Raw genomic sequence first — 18,079 nt, forward strand, 5'->3', positions numbered from 1 at the left:
AAGCTAATGCTGTGAGTGGATCTAAAGCTAATGTTGTGAGTGCAGCTAAAGCTAATGTTGTGAGTGGATCTAAAGCTAATGTGAGTGGATCTAAAGCTAATGCTGTGAGTGGATCTAAAGCTAATGTTGTGAGTGGATCTAAAGCTAATGTTGTGAGTGGAGCTAAAGCTAATGTTGTGAGTGCAGCTAAAGCTAATGCTGTGAGTGGATCTAAAGCTAATGTTGTGAGTGCAGCTAAAGCTAATGTTGTGAGTGGAGCTAAAGCTAATGTTGTGAGTGCAGCTAAAGCTAATGCTGTGAGTGGATCTAAAGCTAATGTTGTGAGTGGATCTAAAGCTAATGTTGTGAGTGGAGCTAAAGCTAATGTTGTGAGTGGAGCTAAAGCTAACGCTGTGAGTGGAGCACCTGTTGTAATGCGGGAACATCATGTTGAGGCGCTCCAGGAGCCGCTCGTACACCGTCAGGGGCTGTGGGTTCGAGGCGCGGCGGGTCGCCGGCTCGTCGGGGGGTTGAGGAGTGGCCCGTCCGGTGGGCGTGGGTGTTCGGGGGGGCGGCAGTGACCCGTACGGCCCGTGGAACTGGGAACCGGACTGAGGAACCGGAGCCGGAGGAATCGCCTGCAGGACACAATAATTACCCATCAGTCACTGCGGCCACGGCCTTCATACGGGACTAAAGCATCTGTGGCATAATCTTCATTACCAGGAAATGATTCACTCGTTAAAGTTTACAGTTTTCTACATTCAGGAATAACCAACAACAAAACAAGCAGGGAGGAGATGATGAGGAGAAGTGTTTCCCTGTCAGGAGAATCAGGAGTTGGGAACGTAAAGCACATGACAGGGTTCGTACAGACACTGAAGTCCCAGGACATTCACAGCACTACTTTTTTGGTTTTCAAGGACTTCAGAGATCTCACTTATCAAACACTGCTATCTTTCTAATTCTAAAAAAGGTAAATAGATTTACAAATAAACTAATAAAACAAAATGGTACAAATGAAGTGCAGAGGCGATGCCTGCGGTGACTTTAACCACTGAAGGGACACTATGACAAAGATATCGCTTTCCTTGTTCAAACTGATTTTTCCCCTCATGAATATATGATTGAGCTGAAGAATAAAAGCTGTAGCATATACTTGGATATTTATGAGCACTCTCACACTCATAATCATGCGGAATGGCTCTATATCTTTATCAGACGGGCTGCAATGTTAACTTTGAGTGAAAAGACTGTTTTACTAATAAAATTAAACACTAATTTCACATATTTTGTCTTTCAATATTTCAAGCACGTTTCAAGCACCTCTCCATGTCCATGGCCGTCTAAGGGTTTCCAAAAACACCTCGTACGAACCCTGATATAAGAGGCACAGTAAATCAACACGAGCTTCTGCTTGAAATATCGGTCACACTGCAGAAACACGGAGTGTGTGCTCTTCTGTGACACACACGTGAACATCACACGAGATTCAGTGAACTCAGAACCGAACCGATGAGGACGACGAGGTCATGACCCGAGCTCTCACCGGCAGTGTGGGCGCAGTGGGAACGCTGGGAACACAGATATCAGGCAGTGAACACAGTCTAGTGCCCTTCTTCACCTCGTCCATCTGTGCGTCAAACTCCATCTGAAACAAACCGTTCAAACCAGTTTCAGAGACGCAAAACATGCAGATTATCATCATATACTGGTTAGAATAATGTCTGCAGATGTTGTGTGTGAAGAAGTGAATGTAAATGTCTCACTATGAAAGACAGTTGAAACAAACATGATATAACAAAGCTTATGAAAGATATTAAATATTGTTTAAACAGCAGCAGTGTTATAAGAGGTGAAGCTCATGAATCAGGAAGATCTTTCTGAAGCGTTCATCACTGACCTGCAGCTTTAAGGGTGATGGCCTGGCAATATTTAATCCCAAATCATGCTAATGCGTGAACTAAACTTCACTAAACATTCCCTGTAGCTCCTGCCATCCAGTAATCTTTGATACTTCTGATATGAAACAAAGTGTCATCTTTCAAATCCTGTCAGTTTCATCAGTAAATTCAGTCAGTAAATGTGTGTTTAATGTGTGTGACAGATGAACCGATCATCTCTTCCTCTTTACTACTAGTTACAGCAGCAAATAAACATTAATGTTATTATAACATTATAATAAAATCTGCCTTATGTGCAATTTAATAGTTTTGTTGTTAATTTTATACTGTAATATTCAGGGTTCGTACACCTTTTCCCAGGTCAAATTCAACCACTTTTCAAGCACTTTCAAGGTCCATGTAAAGCTTTCTCCAGCACCACACCGCCGTAAATTACACACCAATACAGTCAAAATTACTATTGAGTGTTTTTATCACATTAAAAGAGATAATGCTATAAACAGCCAAAATTGTGTTTCGTGATCGCAGAAGGATCAGATATTTAAGCAAATCACAAGTTTTATTTTTCTAAATGTATCACTAAGTAGATAATGCCTATGAATAATACTTTTCATTATATTAATGTCCAAATATTGCTTCCCAGATAATGTGATTTTCAGGCTGTAAAACTGAAGTAATTTCAAGGGCTGAAAATATGAAGAAATATTTACTGGTCTTGTTTTGGGACACACTCTTGATATAGGGTTAGGGACACACTCCTGATATAGGGTTAGGGTTAGGGACACACTCCTGATATAGGGTTAGGGTTAGGGACACACTCTTGATATAGACGAGGTTAGAACAAAATCTGAGACAGTGCAACAACACCCTGTGATTCCAGTTTACCCAGAAGACTCTGACAGTGCACACACCCCTGCCTGATCAATAGACTATATTAATAAAAAATAAAAAAAGTATTTCAATGCCAAGACATATACATCTATCTACTGGAATAGAGCAGTGTAAATATAAGGCCATCCTCAAGCTTACAGTCGCTACTCGTATGACTCTCCATCTGACACGCTTTCTGTTCAGCAATCAGCGATAGTTGTTGTGCGCTGTTAGCAGGTTTTAAGTTGCGCGTAGCTAACGTTACAGGTGCTGTGCTGTAACTTTGGCTGTGTTCACTGCATATTCCACAAATGACCGTGCCATAACGGACGTGCAATACTAATATTACATTATCACACCAGGTACTCTCAGCCACTAATGGCCCTTCAGACAGGACGCGGAACTCATGACACTCATTTATGTCAATGGCTTTCGCAGTGCGAGGACGTTTTGTTGCTGCGTCGACCAAAGCGGAGCGCAGAATTGGTGAGCTCGCGCACACCGCGGTCAAAGTTCAAAACAGTTCAACTTTTGCCGCTGCGCTCTGTGACGATTACCCACACGGCCAATAGAAACGGGGCATCCAAACAAGTGCGGAAATCAAATGAAAACTCCGCCTACTTTTGCTCTGGCCAGCGTAGCGCTAATCACTCTGTATCTGAAGGGCTACATTTTATTTCTCCATTTTAATAAACAAACTATTCAGTCAGATCGGTATTTGTTGTGAAAGAAATAGTTACAATTTCAAGCATTTTATCCAAAATTTAAGCACTTTTCAAACCTTGAAAACACAAAATTTAAGCATTTTCAAGGATTTCAAGCACCCGTACGAACTCTGAATATTGTAGTAATGTAGTGTGACAGGTTCCCTGTATATATAGCTTTAATTGAGACTTTTTTCTCTTTGTAGTCTACCTGATAGAGATACATACACACACACAAATCACTATTGAATGTAAATTGGCACTGAATCGGTGTGCTGTGTTGAGAAACAGAAGGAAGTTCACCTGAGACCTGTTGATTCTGTCCTCCATGTCACACACGTGTCTCTTCCAGTCGTCTATGGCTGACAGCAGCGCAGCGCTGGGGAAACTGCAGCACAAACCATTATGACACACACACACACACACACGCACGCACGCACGCGTACAGCACACTTCTGAATCTGTGTGAATCCTGCGCCGTACCTGAGCGAAGCCTCCGTCATGTGTTTGACTATCATCTGGCCTTCAGAGACGCTCATCCTCAGCCGCCGCAGCGCGTGTTCCCGTCGGCTCTGCAGGACACACAGCTGAACACACACACACACACACACACACACACACACACACACACACACACATCAGCGTCACTGCAGCGCCAGGCGATGAAACACACACCAGCTGATGCTGAAATCTCACCTGAGCCGCTGTGGATCTCCTCTGCGCTTTCACACACGCGTCTCTGAACCGCTTGATCTCCTCCTCAAGGCTCATACGCTCGGCCGCACACTGGTTACTGCAGCACATGTGTTACACACAGGACACGCGTTACACACACAAGACACATGTTACACACACAAGACACGTGTTACAAACACTACACACGTCACACACAGGACACGCGTTACACACTCACTCACTCACTCACACACACACACACACACACACACACACACACACACACACACACACACACACACACACACACACACACACACACACACACACACGTCACACACAGGACACGCGTTACACACTCTCACACACACACACACACACACACACACACACACACACACGTCACACACAGGACACGCGTTACACACAGGACACACGTTACACACAAGACACACGTTACACTCAGGACACGTGTTACACACACTACACACACACACAGGACACGCGTTACACACACATACACGTGTTACACACGTTACACTCAGGACACGCGTTACACACACAAGACACGCGTTACACACACAAGACACGCGTCACACACACAAGACACGCGTCACACACGTCACACACAGGACACACGTTACACTCAGGACACGTGTTACACACACAGGACACGTCACACACAGGACACGCGTCACACACACACACACACACACACACACACACACACCACGTTATACACGTCACACACACAAGACACGTGTTACAAACACTACAAGTGTTACACACACAAGACGCGTTACACTCAGGACACGTGTTACACACACACACACACACAGGACACGTGTTACACACACACACAGGACACACGTTACACACACACACACACACACACACACACACACACACACACACACAGGAAACGCGTTACACACAAGACACACGTCACTCACAGGACACGCGTTACACACGTCTCACACACACACAGGACACGCGTTACACACACAAGACACGCGTTACACACGTCACACACAGGACACGCGTTACACACGTCACACACAGGACACGTGTTACACACACACAGGACACGCGTTACACGTCACACACAGGACATGCGTTACACACGTCACACACAGGACACGCGTTACACACACACAGGACACGTGTTACACACACACACACAGGACACGTGTTACACACACACAGGACACGCGTTACACGTCACACACAGGACACGCGTTACACGTCACACACAGGACATGCGTTACACACGTCACACAGGACACGTGTTACACACACACAGGACACGCATTACACGTCACACACAGGACACGCGTTACACACGTCTCTCTCACACACACACACACACACACACACACACACACACACACACACACACACACACACACACACACACACAAGACACGCGTTACACACACACAAGACACGCGTTACACACGTTACACTCAGGACACGCGTTACACACGTTACACTCAGGACACGCGTTACACACAGGACACGCGTTACACACGTTACACAGGACACGCGTTACACACACACACAGGACACGCATTACACGTCACACACAGGACACGCGTTACACACGTGTCTCTCTCACACACACACACACACACACACACACACACACACACACACACACACACACACACACACACACACACACACAAGACACGCGTTACACACACACACAAGACACGCGTTACACTCAGGACACGCGTTACACACAGGACACGCATTACACACACACACAGGACACGCGTTACACACACACAGGACACGCGTTACACACACAGGACACGTGTTACACACACACAGGACACGCGTTACACACGTTACACTCAGGCAGGACACGCATTACACACGTTACACACAGGACACGCGTTACACACGTTACACTCAGGCAGGACACGCGTTACACACAGGCAGGACACGCGTTACACACGTTACACTCAGGACACGCGTTACACACAGACAGGTGTTACTGCAGTAGATGTTACACACACAGGACACGCATAGTCTAAATGTTGTATATTTTCACACTCACTTGATGTCAAGGAATCGCTCCAGTTCAGTCTGATACTCTTTCTTCTTGGCACTGATGTCTCTGGAGTAACTAGAGAAAACAAACAGTTTAATTCAGCAGTAAACCAGCAGCTGAGTGTGGGTGTGTGAGAGTGAGTGTGTGTGTGTGTGTGTGTGTGTGTGTGTGTGTGTGTGTGTGTGTGTGTGTGTGTCAGTGAGTGACCAAGTATATACAGGTACAGTGTTTGTGTGAATCCTGTGTTCTTCATTCACAATGATTCATGTCTGTTTCTGAAATGTGTCTGACCTTTCATGTAAATCTGCCAGATCTTTGATCTCCATCTTCAGGTTCTTCAGAGTCTCCTGGTTCTCCTTCTTCTCCAGCTGGTCTTTCCTGACTTCCTCCTCTAGTTTCTGCTGGAACATGGCGAGCTCTGCACTGGCGATCTGAACACAAGCGTACATCTCAGCTGCAGAACCACAGAATCGCTTCAGAAGATCTTGACGGCCGTTGCTCTACCTGCTTGCTCTGTGTGATCCTCTGGGTCTCCTCCTGCAGCGCTGAGATCTCCTCAGTCCTCTTCTGCTGGACGGCTGCGTGGTCTTCCTCCATCTGCTGGAGCTTCTTCAACAGCTGCTGCTTCTGTTTCTCTTTCTGCATCAAGTCACCCTTGAGGAAAAACATGGACATTAATCAAGTAGTGTCAGGACTTTCAAAACGTAAAGTTAACCAACAGATCACTAGTTTCAGAAGGGAGGTAATGCACTGCCCTTAATGCTTCACATTCACTTTGTATTATCAGTCCTGCATATGTGTGACATCCTAAATATGACAGAATGCTGAAGTACAAGTGGCATCGATTTGACTCTCAGTTGAGAACAAAACTTAGTGAACTGATCTCACGTCTCATATTTGATGAAGTTTGCATGGTTGATTCTGCTATTTTCCTGTTATCACTGTGAAGCTGCCTTCAAACAATCTGTACTGTATAAAAATTATTCACATCATGTCCTGAACCAGGCTAATTATTATAACCGAAAGAAATGTAATAAAAACTAGGGCTGGTACACGATACACCCATCTCCTGATTCGATACTATCACGATTCTTGGGTGCCGATACGATATGTAATGCAAATTTTTTTTTTACAAGAAAGTTAAATCATACACTTATTCAGACTGTACATGATGTATAAGATGAGTCATTTTTATATATATACACAGTTAGCCTGGAAATCCAGACCCAAATCCAAAAGATTAAGGTAATGAAAATGAAAAACACTTCTGTGTTAATTTGCTATTAACTATTGCATCACAGAAATAATGATACTATGAGGTTGAAAAGACAGTTTGTGAAGCTGTTTCATGACAACTCTCTCTGGGTCATTAAATTTGTATTAATATGGATTCTGGAATAATAAAAAAATAATAATAATTTTTAAAATCGCACAAAAAAGAAGTTGCGATTGTTAGGAGAATCGATTTTTTCTCCCAGCCCTAATAAAAACTATAATATCTGAAAGACACTAAGTAAACACTGTCCTGCTCTCAACAGCTCAAAGAAATCAACTTACATTATTTATCTCGAAGGAAACGCACGGCTCTGTGTTGATAGAAACATCTGTGTGGTCTGCAAAATCCTGTAATAGGCAAAGGTCAGAGGTCAGAGACGGCACTGAACGTGACGACATTCCCCTCACGTGGCACAGCTTACCCGCACACACACGCCTGTTTGTTTGTCTCGCGTCTCTACAGCGTCACACACGGGCTCTTCAGCGCCACACACGAGCTCTTCAGCGCCACACACGGGCTCTTCAGCGCCACACACAGGCTCTTCAGCGTCACACACGGGCTCTTCAGCGTCACACACGGGCTCTTCAGCGCCACACACGGGCTCTTCAGCGTCCAACATGTCTGCTGCCAAATACTCAAAATCTGTGATGGGACACTCGGAATCATACGGATCGGGGAAAATCGGGAACGGATCCAAGGACACAGGCTCATCTCTGCTATTGTAAGAACCCAAGCTGATTAGCGCGACGTCGTCACTCAGAGCGTCGGCGTGCGGCCAGAACTCGCGTGCGGACGGGTTCAGGCCGCTGTCGGTCAGGGACACGGCGTGCTTCATCAGCCCGATCAGCTCCTCCGTCATGGTGAAGCGCAGAGACTCCAGCAGGAAGGGTTTGAGTCCGCCGGCGTCCGAGATCTTCTGCTGTGCCTCTGGAGGAAAGTTCTCCAGCTCGCCCACCATCAGCGGGTCCGAGGCGCACAGCGGCCCGTGCTCCTCCAGGATCTGGGAGAAATAACTGAAGAACAGCAGAGAGAAAGAGAGAGGTTATCGTTAAAGTTATCGTTATAGCGTTCGTTGTTGTCCGCTGGTGTGGATGCTAATAATCTGCTACTACTGTGCTAAATGTGCTACAGAAACAAGCCTAACCCTATCGCCACTATGATGATGATGTTAAAACAGCGTAGAAAAACCACCACTGTAGAGCACAGAGACACATACTCATATAAACTCTCTTTAGTGGGGTCGGGGTGATTGTCCAGGATCCTCTCGTAATGGCTCCGGTGTGCTGATCCGGCGTACTGCTCCTCAAACTCCGCTAGCTGCCCTCGCAAGTGTTCGGGAACGCTGAACGGGTCCATGCCACTCAGGAACAACCTGGAACAGCCAATCACAGAGTCAGCTCAGGAGTCAGCTCACAGAGGAGAAGATCACTTCACAGACGCCATGTGCAGTGACTGAACTCACAAAGAGTCTTCCTCAGGGAACAGCTCATCCTCCTCATCTTCATCTCTCGAATGCCCTCTCATTCCAGACAGCACAATAACAGACTGAAACACACACACACACAGATGAGCATGAAGCACTTTAGCCCACCAGCGCACTGACATCACGCACAACACTCACCTTTAACTCCTTCTGCTTCTTCTTGCGATGTCTGTTTTTACTCTTAAATATTGAACTCTGAAACAAACACACATGAAGCATCACTGAAACAGCTGAACCTCGGCCACAGACAGACCGCTTACGAGAGCGCGCGCCTCTTACCATGTGCTCCTCATCATCCGTCTTTTTAATGACTAAACAAACAGCATCTAAAGATAAAGAAAAATTAATTCACACTAAAACTCTTCATACATGCATCCATACATCACCCGTTTCAACTTACGTACCATCTTCAAAATATTGATCGAGAATGGAGTGACAGGAGTGATAGCGCTCTCGATTCGACTCAAGAGTCCAAATAAGCAGACGCATTTCTCTAGCGGGAGCCTGCCTTAAATACTCCATTACTGTAAAACCGCCACCGTCAAATAACTCTGAAACGGAGGCGTATTTCTGGAGCGTGTCGTGCAGGGGAGTGAACACCAGCAGAGGCTTGAGGTCCAGCTCCTCCAGATGAGCGCTGTAGCGGCCGATGAACGACTGCGCCGCCCTCAGACCTGAGACAGGACAGGAACACACACATTTCAACAGGAAGCACACATGAACGCCACACTGAAATGTCAAAATACACAACAGACTATTTAATAGTGAAGCAATGGATCTCAATTGGTTCGGATCATTTATTGATTTTGAGCAGCGGATCTGATAATTTTTTGGATCAGCAAAAAATAAAAAATAAATTATATAGTGTCAAATTAGACCCGTTTCCTTTTTTTGATTCACTTTTTGAGCATAGACCTGAAAAATGAATTTCCAACTTAAACTGTCGTAAATCTTGAATGCTTTAGAGCAACAGATTTAAATTTGATCTTTTTTTAAAGTCGACACTTGGCAGATTATTGCTGAAGTGAAAAAAGTGAACTTAAAAAAAGTTATATAATTTTACGGTTATTGTTATGTGCAAAAATACTATTTTCAATTTTTACATGAAATACATATTTTCAAAAACATGTTTTACTCTAAAACTGTGAGAAAATCAAAGCCATAAATCTAAACAAATTGTGTAGCAGGTGCCTAAACCTTTACCAAGTTTCATACCATTCCGGTGAAGATTTTTTTTATTTTTTTTATAAAATGTAACATTTTTCAGCCAAAAATGACAGAACACCCCCAACCTTAGCATGCATATACTAGCGTTTAAGTTGTGATCTATGCTCAGAAAGGGTGAATGATCAAAGATCTCAGAGAACAGAGGGGAGGAGAGCGAGCGCACCAGCGTTATCCAGATGCTGAGCCCACTGCTGCAGTCTGGGAGTGATATGAAGCCCGCACGCGAGTGTGTGTACGAAGACTCGAGCCCAGACCCGGTTCCTGGACTCCAGCAGAAGATCCGCCAGCTCCGCCAGAGACCCGGTGTCTCTGCGCCCGCTCAACACGCTGGCCGACTCTTTACTCTCACACAGGTCCAGCCACGGCCGCAGATGCTCCCAAAACACACAAATACTCACTGGCTCTTCTTTAAAAAGTCCTTTGTTATCATGAATTTGATGTAAAACACGGTCCACATAAATAGAGTCTTTAGGTGGCGCTGCAGGATGAGAACAGAGATGCAGCGTTACGGAGATCGACTGCCTCAGAAAACTCTTCAAATGATGGAAGACAACAAAACAAGCCGCAAAATAAGCTCAAACAACGACACTCAAAAGTTGGGAATGATTAAGATTGTTTAGCCTTTTTTTAAAGTGTCTCTTCTGCTCATCAAGGCTGCGTTTATTAGATCAAAAATGCTGTAAAAATATTATTATAATGTAAATCATCTGTTGTCTATGTGAATATATAGTAAAGTGTAATTTATTCCTGTGATCAAAGCTGAGTTTCAGCATCATTACTCCAGTCTTCAGTGTCACATGATCCTTCAGAAATCACTCTAATATGAGGATTTGATGATCAAGAAACATTTATGATTATTATCAGTGATGAAAAGCATCTCTGTGGAATTTTTCTTTGATGAATAGAAATTTTCAAAAGAACCGCATTTATTTGAAATAGAATCTTTTGTGTCTCACTTTTGATCAATTTAATGTGTCCTTGATGAATAAAAGTATACATTTTTAGTTCTTAAACTTTTGAACAGTAATGTATGACAGTTTCCACAAAAATACAAACTGTTTTCAACACTGATAATAATCATAAATGTTTCTTGAGCATCACATCATCATATTAGAGTGATTGATTAGAAGGATGTCCTTCCCTCAACATACGATCTCGTGCCGACGGGATATTATCACGTTCCCACGAGTTTATATGTTGTGGCCACGATGAAACTAAGAGAACCGAACATGTCCCCTCCCGGTCACCGAAGAAAACAGCTGATTTACATTAGAATAATATTTCACTGTTTTTACAGCATTTTTGATCAAATAAATGTAGATTAGTGAACAGAACTGTAGTTACTCTAAACTTTTGACTGACGGTGTAAAAATCAATGAATTCGCCCTCTCAACAACAGCTTTTTTGTTTGTTTGTTTAATTTCAAGTGTTTCTAGACCTTTAAAAGTCATGTAAAGGAATAAAATCATCTAACTTCATATATATATATGTAGGTTATAAATTGAGCACAGAATATTTAGTGTCTGGTTTGCTCACGTGATCGTCTCTCCACCGCTAGCTTGTTAGCCGCGTCCTCAGCCGTTACTTCATCTCTCTCTCCACGCGCAGAACATCTCGCCAACTTCTGCTGTTTCCGACGAAGCTTTCGATCATTTTTAGACTTCAACTTCTTAATACTGTTGAGGTACAGCGAGAGAAATCACGGTAAACGAGCGAAGCCTTAAAGCGCTGCGCTGAATCTAACAGGGTCAAACGTCACCTTGAACATGGTTGCCGGACTCTCGCTCGTCCAGCAGGGCTGAGTTTAGGAATACACGTTTTAAACTGAGAGACGAAGAGAGTGTTAGTTAGCAAATGAAGCCATGAAACATCACTGTGAGAGTGTGTGTGTGTGTGTGTGGGTGTGTGTGTGTGTGTGAGTGTAAGAGTGAGTGAGAGAGAGTGAGAGTGAGTGAGAGAGAGTGAGTGAGTGAGTGAGAGTGAGAGTGAGTGAGTGAGAGAGAGTGAGAGTGAGTGAGTGTGTGTGTGAGTGAGTAAGTGAGTGAGCGAGTATGTGTGAGTGAGTGTGAGAGAGCAAGTGTGAGTGAGCGAGTGAGTGTGTGTGAGTGAGTGAGTGAGTGAGTGAGTGAGTGAGTGAGTGAGTGAGCGAGAGTGAGAGAGAGTGAGAGAGAGCGAGTGTGTGTGAGTGAGTGTGAGAGAGCAAGTGTGAGTGAGCGAGTGAGTGTGTGTGAGAGTAAGAGTGAGAGAGTGAGTGAGTGAGCGAGTATGTGTGAGAGAGCAAGTGTGAGTGAGCGAGTGAGTATGTGTGTGTGTGTGAGTGAGTGAGCGAGTGAGTGTGTGTGTGTGAGTGAGTGAGTGAGTGAGAGAGTGAGCGAGAGTGAGCGTGTGTGAGTGAGAGTAAGAGTGAGAGAGTGAGTGTGTGAGTGAGAGTGAAAGAGTGAGTGAGTGAGAGTGAGTGTGTGTGTGAGTGTGTGTGTGTGTGAGTGAGAGTGTGTGTGTGAGTGTGTGTGTGAGTGAGTGTGTGAGTGAGTGTGTGTGTGAGAGTGAGTGTGAGTGAGTGAGAGTGAGTGTGTGTGTGAGTGAGTGTGTGTGTGAGTGAGAGTGTGTGTGTGAGTGTGTGTGTGAGTGAGTGTGTGAGTGAGTGTGTGTGAGTGAGTGAGTGTGTGTGTGAGAGTACCTCACCTCACACTTTATCAGCCCCGTCGAGCCAAATATTACAACGTGACAGATCCGCCCTCCACAATCCGGCGTAAAACACGAATCTTTTAGAAAATCCTGCAGAGAAAGAGAGAAGCGAGTGAGTGTTTCTGTCCTCTTCAGGTCTCAGTCACTGAGTGGCGCTCGTCTGACCTTGTCATTCTTATCGGAGAATGAAAGTGTTTTGAGCTTCTTCCAGCAGCTCATATGAAACTCGACTCTGCAGCTCTGACAGCAGATCAGCTGGATGAAGCCCTGAGAACACACACATCAACACACACATCAACACACACATCAACACACACATCAACACACACATCAACACACACATCAACACACACATCAACACACACATCAACACACACATCAACACACTGCACGATTAATCATATCGCAATCGCGATGTCAAGCGATTATATGAAGCAAAATGCTGCGATTCCAACATCCACCCACGCAAGAAAACGTGCACCCTCCCTGAGGGAATAATACGCTGATTTACTGCTCAATGAATATTTCTGATTGTTATCAATGTAGAAAACTGTTTTTGTTAGTTTCAGAGTTTTCTGAAATAGAAAGCTTTTCTAACGTTATAAATGTCTATACTGTCACTTTTGATCAATTGAATGCATCCTTGCCTATTACTTTTCTTAATTTCTTAAAAAATCTTACTGACCCCAAATTACTTTTACCGGTTCTTTGTGGCAAGCTTTATGCGTGCGGTCGTGCGCTTGAGTGCGGCTATATTACGTAAACGCTCATTATCCTGTAGGCGATATAGCCTATTTAAGTAATTCAATTAATATAAAGGGGCGATTTGTCCACTAATGGCTTAAAGAATAACTATAGTCGACTAGAAAATGTTTTTTGTCCGAGGCAGCCCTTATTCCACATATTTACAAACGCCGTGGGCGGAGAATGTTTGTCGGACCTGCTCACATAGTAACGGTTGCTATGTGTGTGATTGGACAATGGCCGTTTTGGGGGAGGGGCCGGCGAAAGGTCAATTATGGCAAAATGTGTTTTTGTCGAGTATCTTCATAACATAAGAGCAGTCTTATGATGAACGTAGAGTTGTGACTCGTGAGAGAATGAGGAGATCCGCGTCTCTGTCAGCAGCGGCTGCTCTTAAAGGGACAGTACCACTAATTATCTCTGTCGTTAAAGTTAATCAAAGAACAAAGGGAACAGAGAAAAACACTCACGGCTCTTGACTAAAGAACTTTTGTAAGTTTAATAAGAATTAGTCTATAATTAATGCAGTGCAGACTGTTTGATAACTTTATTCAATTTCTATATACGTCCTTCCTGTTAGACAGGAAGTACACAGGTAAATATGATATGCCAGGGTTTATTTTTTTTATGGGTTTATGCGAGGATTGTTTGAAGTTCACTTAAATTAAAAGTTGTTATATTTTTTGAAGCCTAATAGATGTTACATTTTTTTTATAGCTTTCAATTGTAATGACGGAATCACTGTAATGTTGGATGGCTATAATTAATGTTTAAAACTGTGTGTGTGTGGGGGGGGGGGGGGGGTCATTTTTATCCAGACATTAATGGCTTATTAATCATTATAGGCGTTATCAATCATTCAAACATTTCAGCATTATCACTAATCTGTGTGTGCATTTTCCTTGAGAACCAAGCAAGCTGACTCATGAAACCATTTGTTTATTATTTCGCAATATTGACCTCAATAATCGTAATATGACATTTTCCCCAAATCGTGCAGCCCTAACACACACACTCAACACACTCACTCCCTCCCTCCCTCCCTCCCTCCCTCACTCACTCACTCACTCCCTCCCTCACTCACTCACTCACTCCCTCACTCCCTCACTCCCTCACTCTCACACTCGCACCCTCGCACCCTCACACACACACACACACACACTCACTCACTCCCTCACTCCCTCACTCCCTCACTCCCTCACTCGCACACTCGCACACTCGCACCCTCACACCCTCACACCCTCACACACACACACACACACTCACTCCCTCACTCCCTCACTCTCACTCGCACACTCGCACACTCGCACCCTCACACCCTCACACACACACACACTCACACACTCACACACTCACACACTCACACACTCACACACTCACTCCCTCACTCCCTCACTCCCTCACTCTCACTCACTCGCACACTCGCACCCTCACACACACACACACACACACACACACACACACACACACACACACACACACACACACACACACTCCCTCACTCACTCCCTCACTCCCTCACTCTCACTCACTCACTCGCACACTCGCACACTCGCACACTCGCACCCTCACACCCTCACACCCACACACCCACACACTCACACACTCACACACACTCACTCACTCACTCACTCACTCACTCACTCACTCACTCCCTCACTCCCTCACTCCCTCACTCCCTCCCTCACACACACACACTCAACACACTCACTCCCTCCCTCACTCACTCCCTCACTCCCTCTCACTCACACACACACACACACACACACACTCACTCCCTCCCACACACTCACACACTCACACTCACTCACTCACTCACTCTCACTCACTCACTCACTCACTCACTCACTCACACACACACTCACTCCCTCACTCACTCCCTCACTCCCTCTCACTCACACACACACACACACACACACACTCACTCCCACACACTCACACACTCACACACACACTCACACTCACTCAGTCACTCACTCCCTCACTCCCTCACTCCCTCACTCCCGCACCCTCACACACACACACACACTCACTCCCTCCCACACACTCACACACTCGCTCGCTCGCACACTCGCACCCTCGCACCCTCGCACCCTCACACCCACTCACTCACTCACTCACACACACACACACACACACACTCCCTCACTCCCTCACTCTCACTCGCACACTCGCACACTCGCACCCTCACTCCCTCCCTCACTCACTCACTCACTCACTCACTCACACACTCACACACTCAACACACTCACTCCCTCCCTCACTCACTCCCTCACTCCCTCTCACTCACACACACACACACACACACACACACACTCACACACTCACAAACACACACACACACTCACACTCACACTCACACTCACTCACTCACTCCCTCACTCCCTCACTCCCGCACCCTCACACACACACACACACTCACTCCCTCCCACACACTCACACACTCGCTCGCTCGCACACTCGCACCCTCGCACACTCGCACCCTCGCACCCTCGCACCCTCGCACCCTCACACCCACTCACTCACTCACTCACACACACACACACTCCCTCACTCCCTCACTCTCACTCGCACACTCGCACACTCGCACCCTCACTCCCTCCCTCACTCACTCCCTCACTCCCTCACTACCTCACTCCCTCTCACTCACTCACTCACACACACACACACACACACACTCACTCCCACACTCACACACTCACACACTCACTCCCTCACTCCCTCACTCCCTCACTCCCTCACTCCCTCACTCCCTCCCACACACTCACACACTCGCTCGCACACTCGCACCCTCGCACCCTCACACCCACTCACTCACTCACTCACTCACTCACTCACTCACTCACTCACTCACTCACTCACTCACTCACTCACTCACTCACTCACTCACTCACTCACACACTCACACACTCAACACACTCAACACACTCACACACTCCCTCACCTTAAAGTCGGGGTCGCTGAAGTAGATGTGTATGGTGTGAGCGAGGCAGTGCTGATGTCGACACACTGCGTCTGCTTTAGGAGGAAACTTACACAACTCTACAAACCTCTGCAGGCGTTCCTTCAGGACAGAGATGAGATCATCATCATCATCATCATCATCATCGGATCATAACAGCTCTCAGGGTTAAACTCATCTATGCTAGAGCTCGATTTTAATCGTTCTCATTTTGATGAACCGATATCGATTCTTTAATCCCAAGGCTGATATTTTAGATGCTGATGCGTTTAAACTTCACTAAACATTCTCTGTAGCTCCTGCCATCCAATAATAATCTTTGATACTTCTGATATGAAACAAAGTCTCATCTTTCAAATCCTGTCAGTTTATTCAGTCAGTAAATGTGTGTTTAATGTGTGTGACAGATGAACCGATCATCTCTTCCTCTTTACTACTAGTTACAGCAGCAAATAAACATGATGAACATCAGAAGGAAAGTTGAAAGATTCAGAACAACTTCCTGAAATCAGTCGTGTCTCATGTAATCCATCAATCAGAGATTCAACCAATCAGTCAATAACACAGCTGGAGAATGATGTCACGTAATGCCACATTTACCTCAGAAAAGCCACTTTATGACGTATTCATTATATTTTTACTCAACCTATTCTACAATATTTAATGTATTTGAATATATTTGTCATAAAAACAAGTTATGACAGACGCCGTTTAAATGTACATTTCAAAAAGCAAATTACAGTAGAAATATAATTATGTCATTAAAAAGTCATTTTACTAAAAACAGGCTTGGGTAAATATTAGTATATGAATCAGCTAATTGTAACCTGTAATATTACAGTAATGAAGCGACTGACGGGGTTCATGTAGTTTACAGCTTTAGTTCTGAGAGATTACTTGACAAAAATACAGTAAATATACAAATTAATCGATATCGAATTGAAATCGGAATTTAATCGAATTGCTTGCGACTAAATTAAAATAAAATCGAAGTAGTAAAAGAGGAAGAGATGATCAGTTCATCTGTCACACACTAAACACACACAAACACACATTTATTGACTGAATTTACTGATGAAACTGACAGGATTCGAAAGATGAGACTGTTTCATATCAGAAGTATCAAATATTATTGTGATTATTGGATGGCAGGAGCTACAGAGAATGTTTGGTGAAGTTTAGATAAAGAATCAGCTGAAAATTGACTAAAAGATCAAACTTGGGAATTGATAACGGTTCATCAAAGTGAGAACTGTTCAAAAATATTATGTCCTACTAAATCAGACACTGAATACCAGAATATTCTGATGGATGGCAGTAATCTCACACACACACACACACACCTTTAAACAGGCCGTCTGTGTCTCCTCAACTATAGTTTTAGTGGTCGGCCAGGTGAGTTTGCCAGGTGTGACGCGTCTCTGAATCATGAGCTGTGCGTTAGAGAAGCGCTCCAGAGCTTTAGCAAACCTGTAAAACACAGAACATGAGCCTGACGTGCGAGACGATCC

The 18,079-nt window shown here is 44.8% G+C and overlaps 2 protein-coding genes across 8 annotated transcripts in view; one reads left to right on the top strand and one right to left on the bottom strand.

Moving 5' to 3' along the window:
- The window catches only part of ttc3 (tetratricopeptide repeat domain 3), a 50,727-nt gene that overhangs the window by 7,409 nt on the left and 25,239 nt on the right, over positions 1–18,079 (bottom strand). For all 6 annotated transcript variants that reach the window (XM_079860659.1, XM_079860655.1, XM_079860658.1 and 3 more), the window contains 22 exons: positions 17,912–18,038; positions 16,551–16,670; positions 13,028–13,129; positions 12,860–12,952; positions 11,937–12,001; positions 11,714–11,853; positions 10,341–10,655; positions 9,355–9,624; positions 9,230–9,276; positions 9,089–9,145; positions 8,930–9,012; positions 8,684–8,839; positions 7,889–8,480; positions 7,749–7,814; positions 6,696–6,845; positions 6,483–6,622; positions 6,198–6,266; positions 4,154–4,250; positions 3,941–4,044; positions 3,761–3,845; positions 1,529–1,630; positions 406–617 (listed from right to left, as the gene is read on the bottom strand). In XM_079860659.1, the coding sequence (XP_079716785.1) occupies positions 406–617; positions 1,529–1,630; positions 3,761–3,845; positions 3,941–4,044; positions 4,154–4,250; positions 6,198–6,266; positions 6,483–6,622; positions 6,696–6,845; positions 7,749–7,814; positions 7,889–8,480; positions 8,684–8,839; positions 8,930–9,012; positions 9,089–9,145; positions 9,230–9,276; positions 9,355–9,624; positions 10,341–10,655; positions 11,714–11,853; positions 11,937–12,001; positions 12,860–12,952; positions 13,028–13,129; positions 16,551–16,670; positions 17,912–18,038 (3,192 nt within the window). The remainder of the gene's footprint in view (positions 1–405; positions 618–1,528; positions 1,631–3,760; positions 3,846–3,940; positions 4,045–4,153; positions 4,251–6,197; positions 6,267–6,482; positions 6,623–6,695; positions 6,846–7,748; positions 7,815–7,888; positions 8,481–8,683; positions 8,840–8,929; positions 9,013–9,088; positions 9,146–9,229; positions 9,277–9,354; positions 9,625–10,340; positions 10,656–11,713; positions 11,854–11,936; positions 12,002–12,859; positions 12,953–13,027; positions 13,130–16,550; positions 16,671–17,911; positions 18,039–18,079) is intronic.
- LOC307152238 (uncharacterized protein) lies at positions 4,259–6,184 on the top strand. Of its 2 annotated transcripts, none has more exons than XM_079860697.1 (2): positions 4,259–5,663; positions 6,000–6,184. In XM_079860697.1, exons 1-2 carry the CDS (start codon positions 4,260–4,262, stop codon positions 6,141–6,143), a joined length of 1,548 nt encoding a protein of 515 aa, XP_079716823.1. In that variant the 5' UTR covers position 4,259; the 3' UTR covers positions 6,144–6,184. The 2 variants fall into 2 exon arrangements, with proteins under 2 accessions (XP_079716823.1, XP_079716824.1); XM_079860698.1 differs by having other exon boundaries at positions 4,259–5,679; positions 6,076–6,153.

The sequence above is a fragment of the Squalius cephalus genome (assembly GCF_949319135.1).
Source record: "Squalius cephalus genome assembly, chromosome: 24".
In the NCBI taxonomy this organism is placed as follows: Eukaryota; Metazoa; Chordata; class Actinopteri; order Cypriniformes; family Leuciscidae; genus Squalius; species Squalius cephalus.

Excerpts from the sequence above, each read along its gene's own strand:
- LOC307152238 (XM_079860697.1), top strand. The coding sequence starts at position 4,260 with ATGTGTTACACACAGGACACGCGTTACACACACAAGACACATGTTACA. Across the intron at positions 5,664-5,999 it reads ACAGGACACGCGTTACACAC|GACACGCATTACACACGTTA; the intron begins GTTACACAGGAC and ends ACACTCAGGCAG.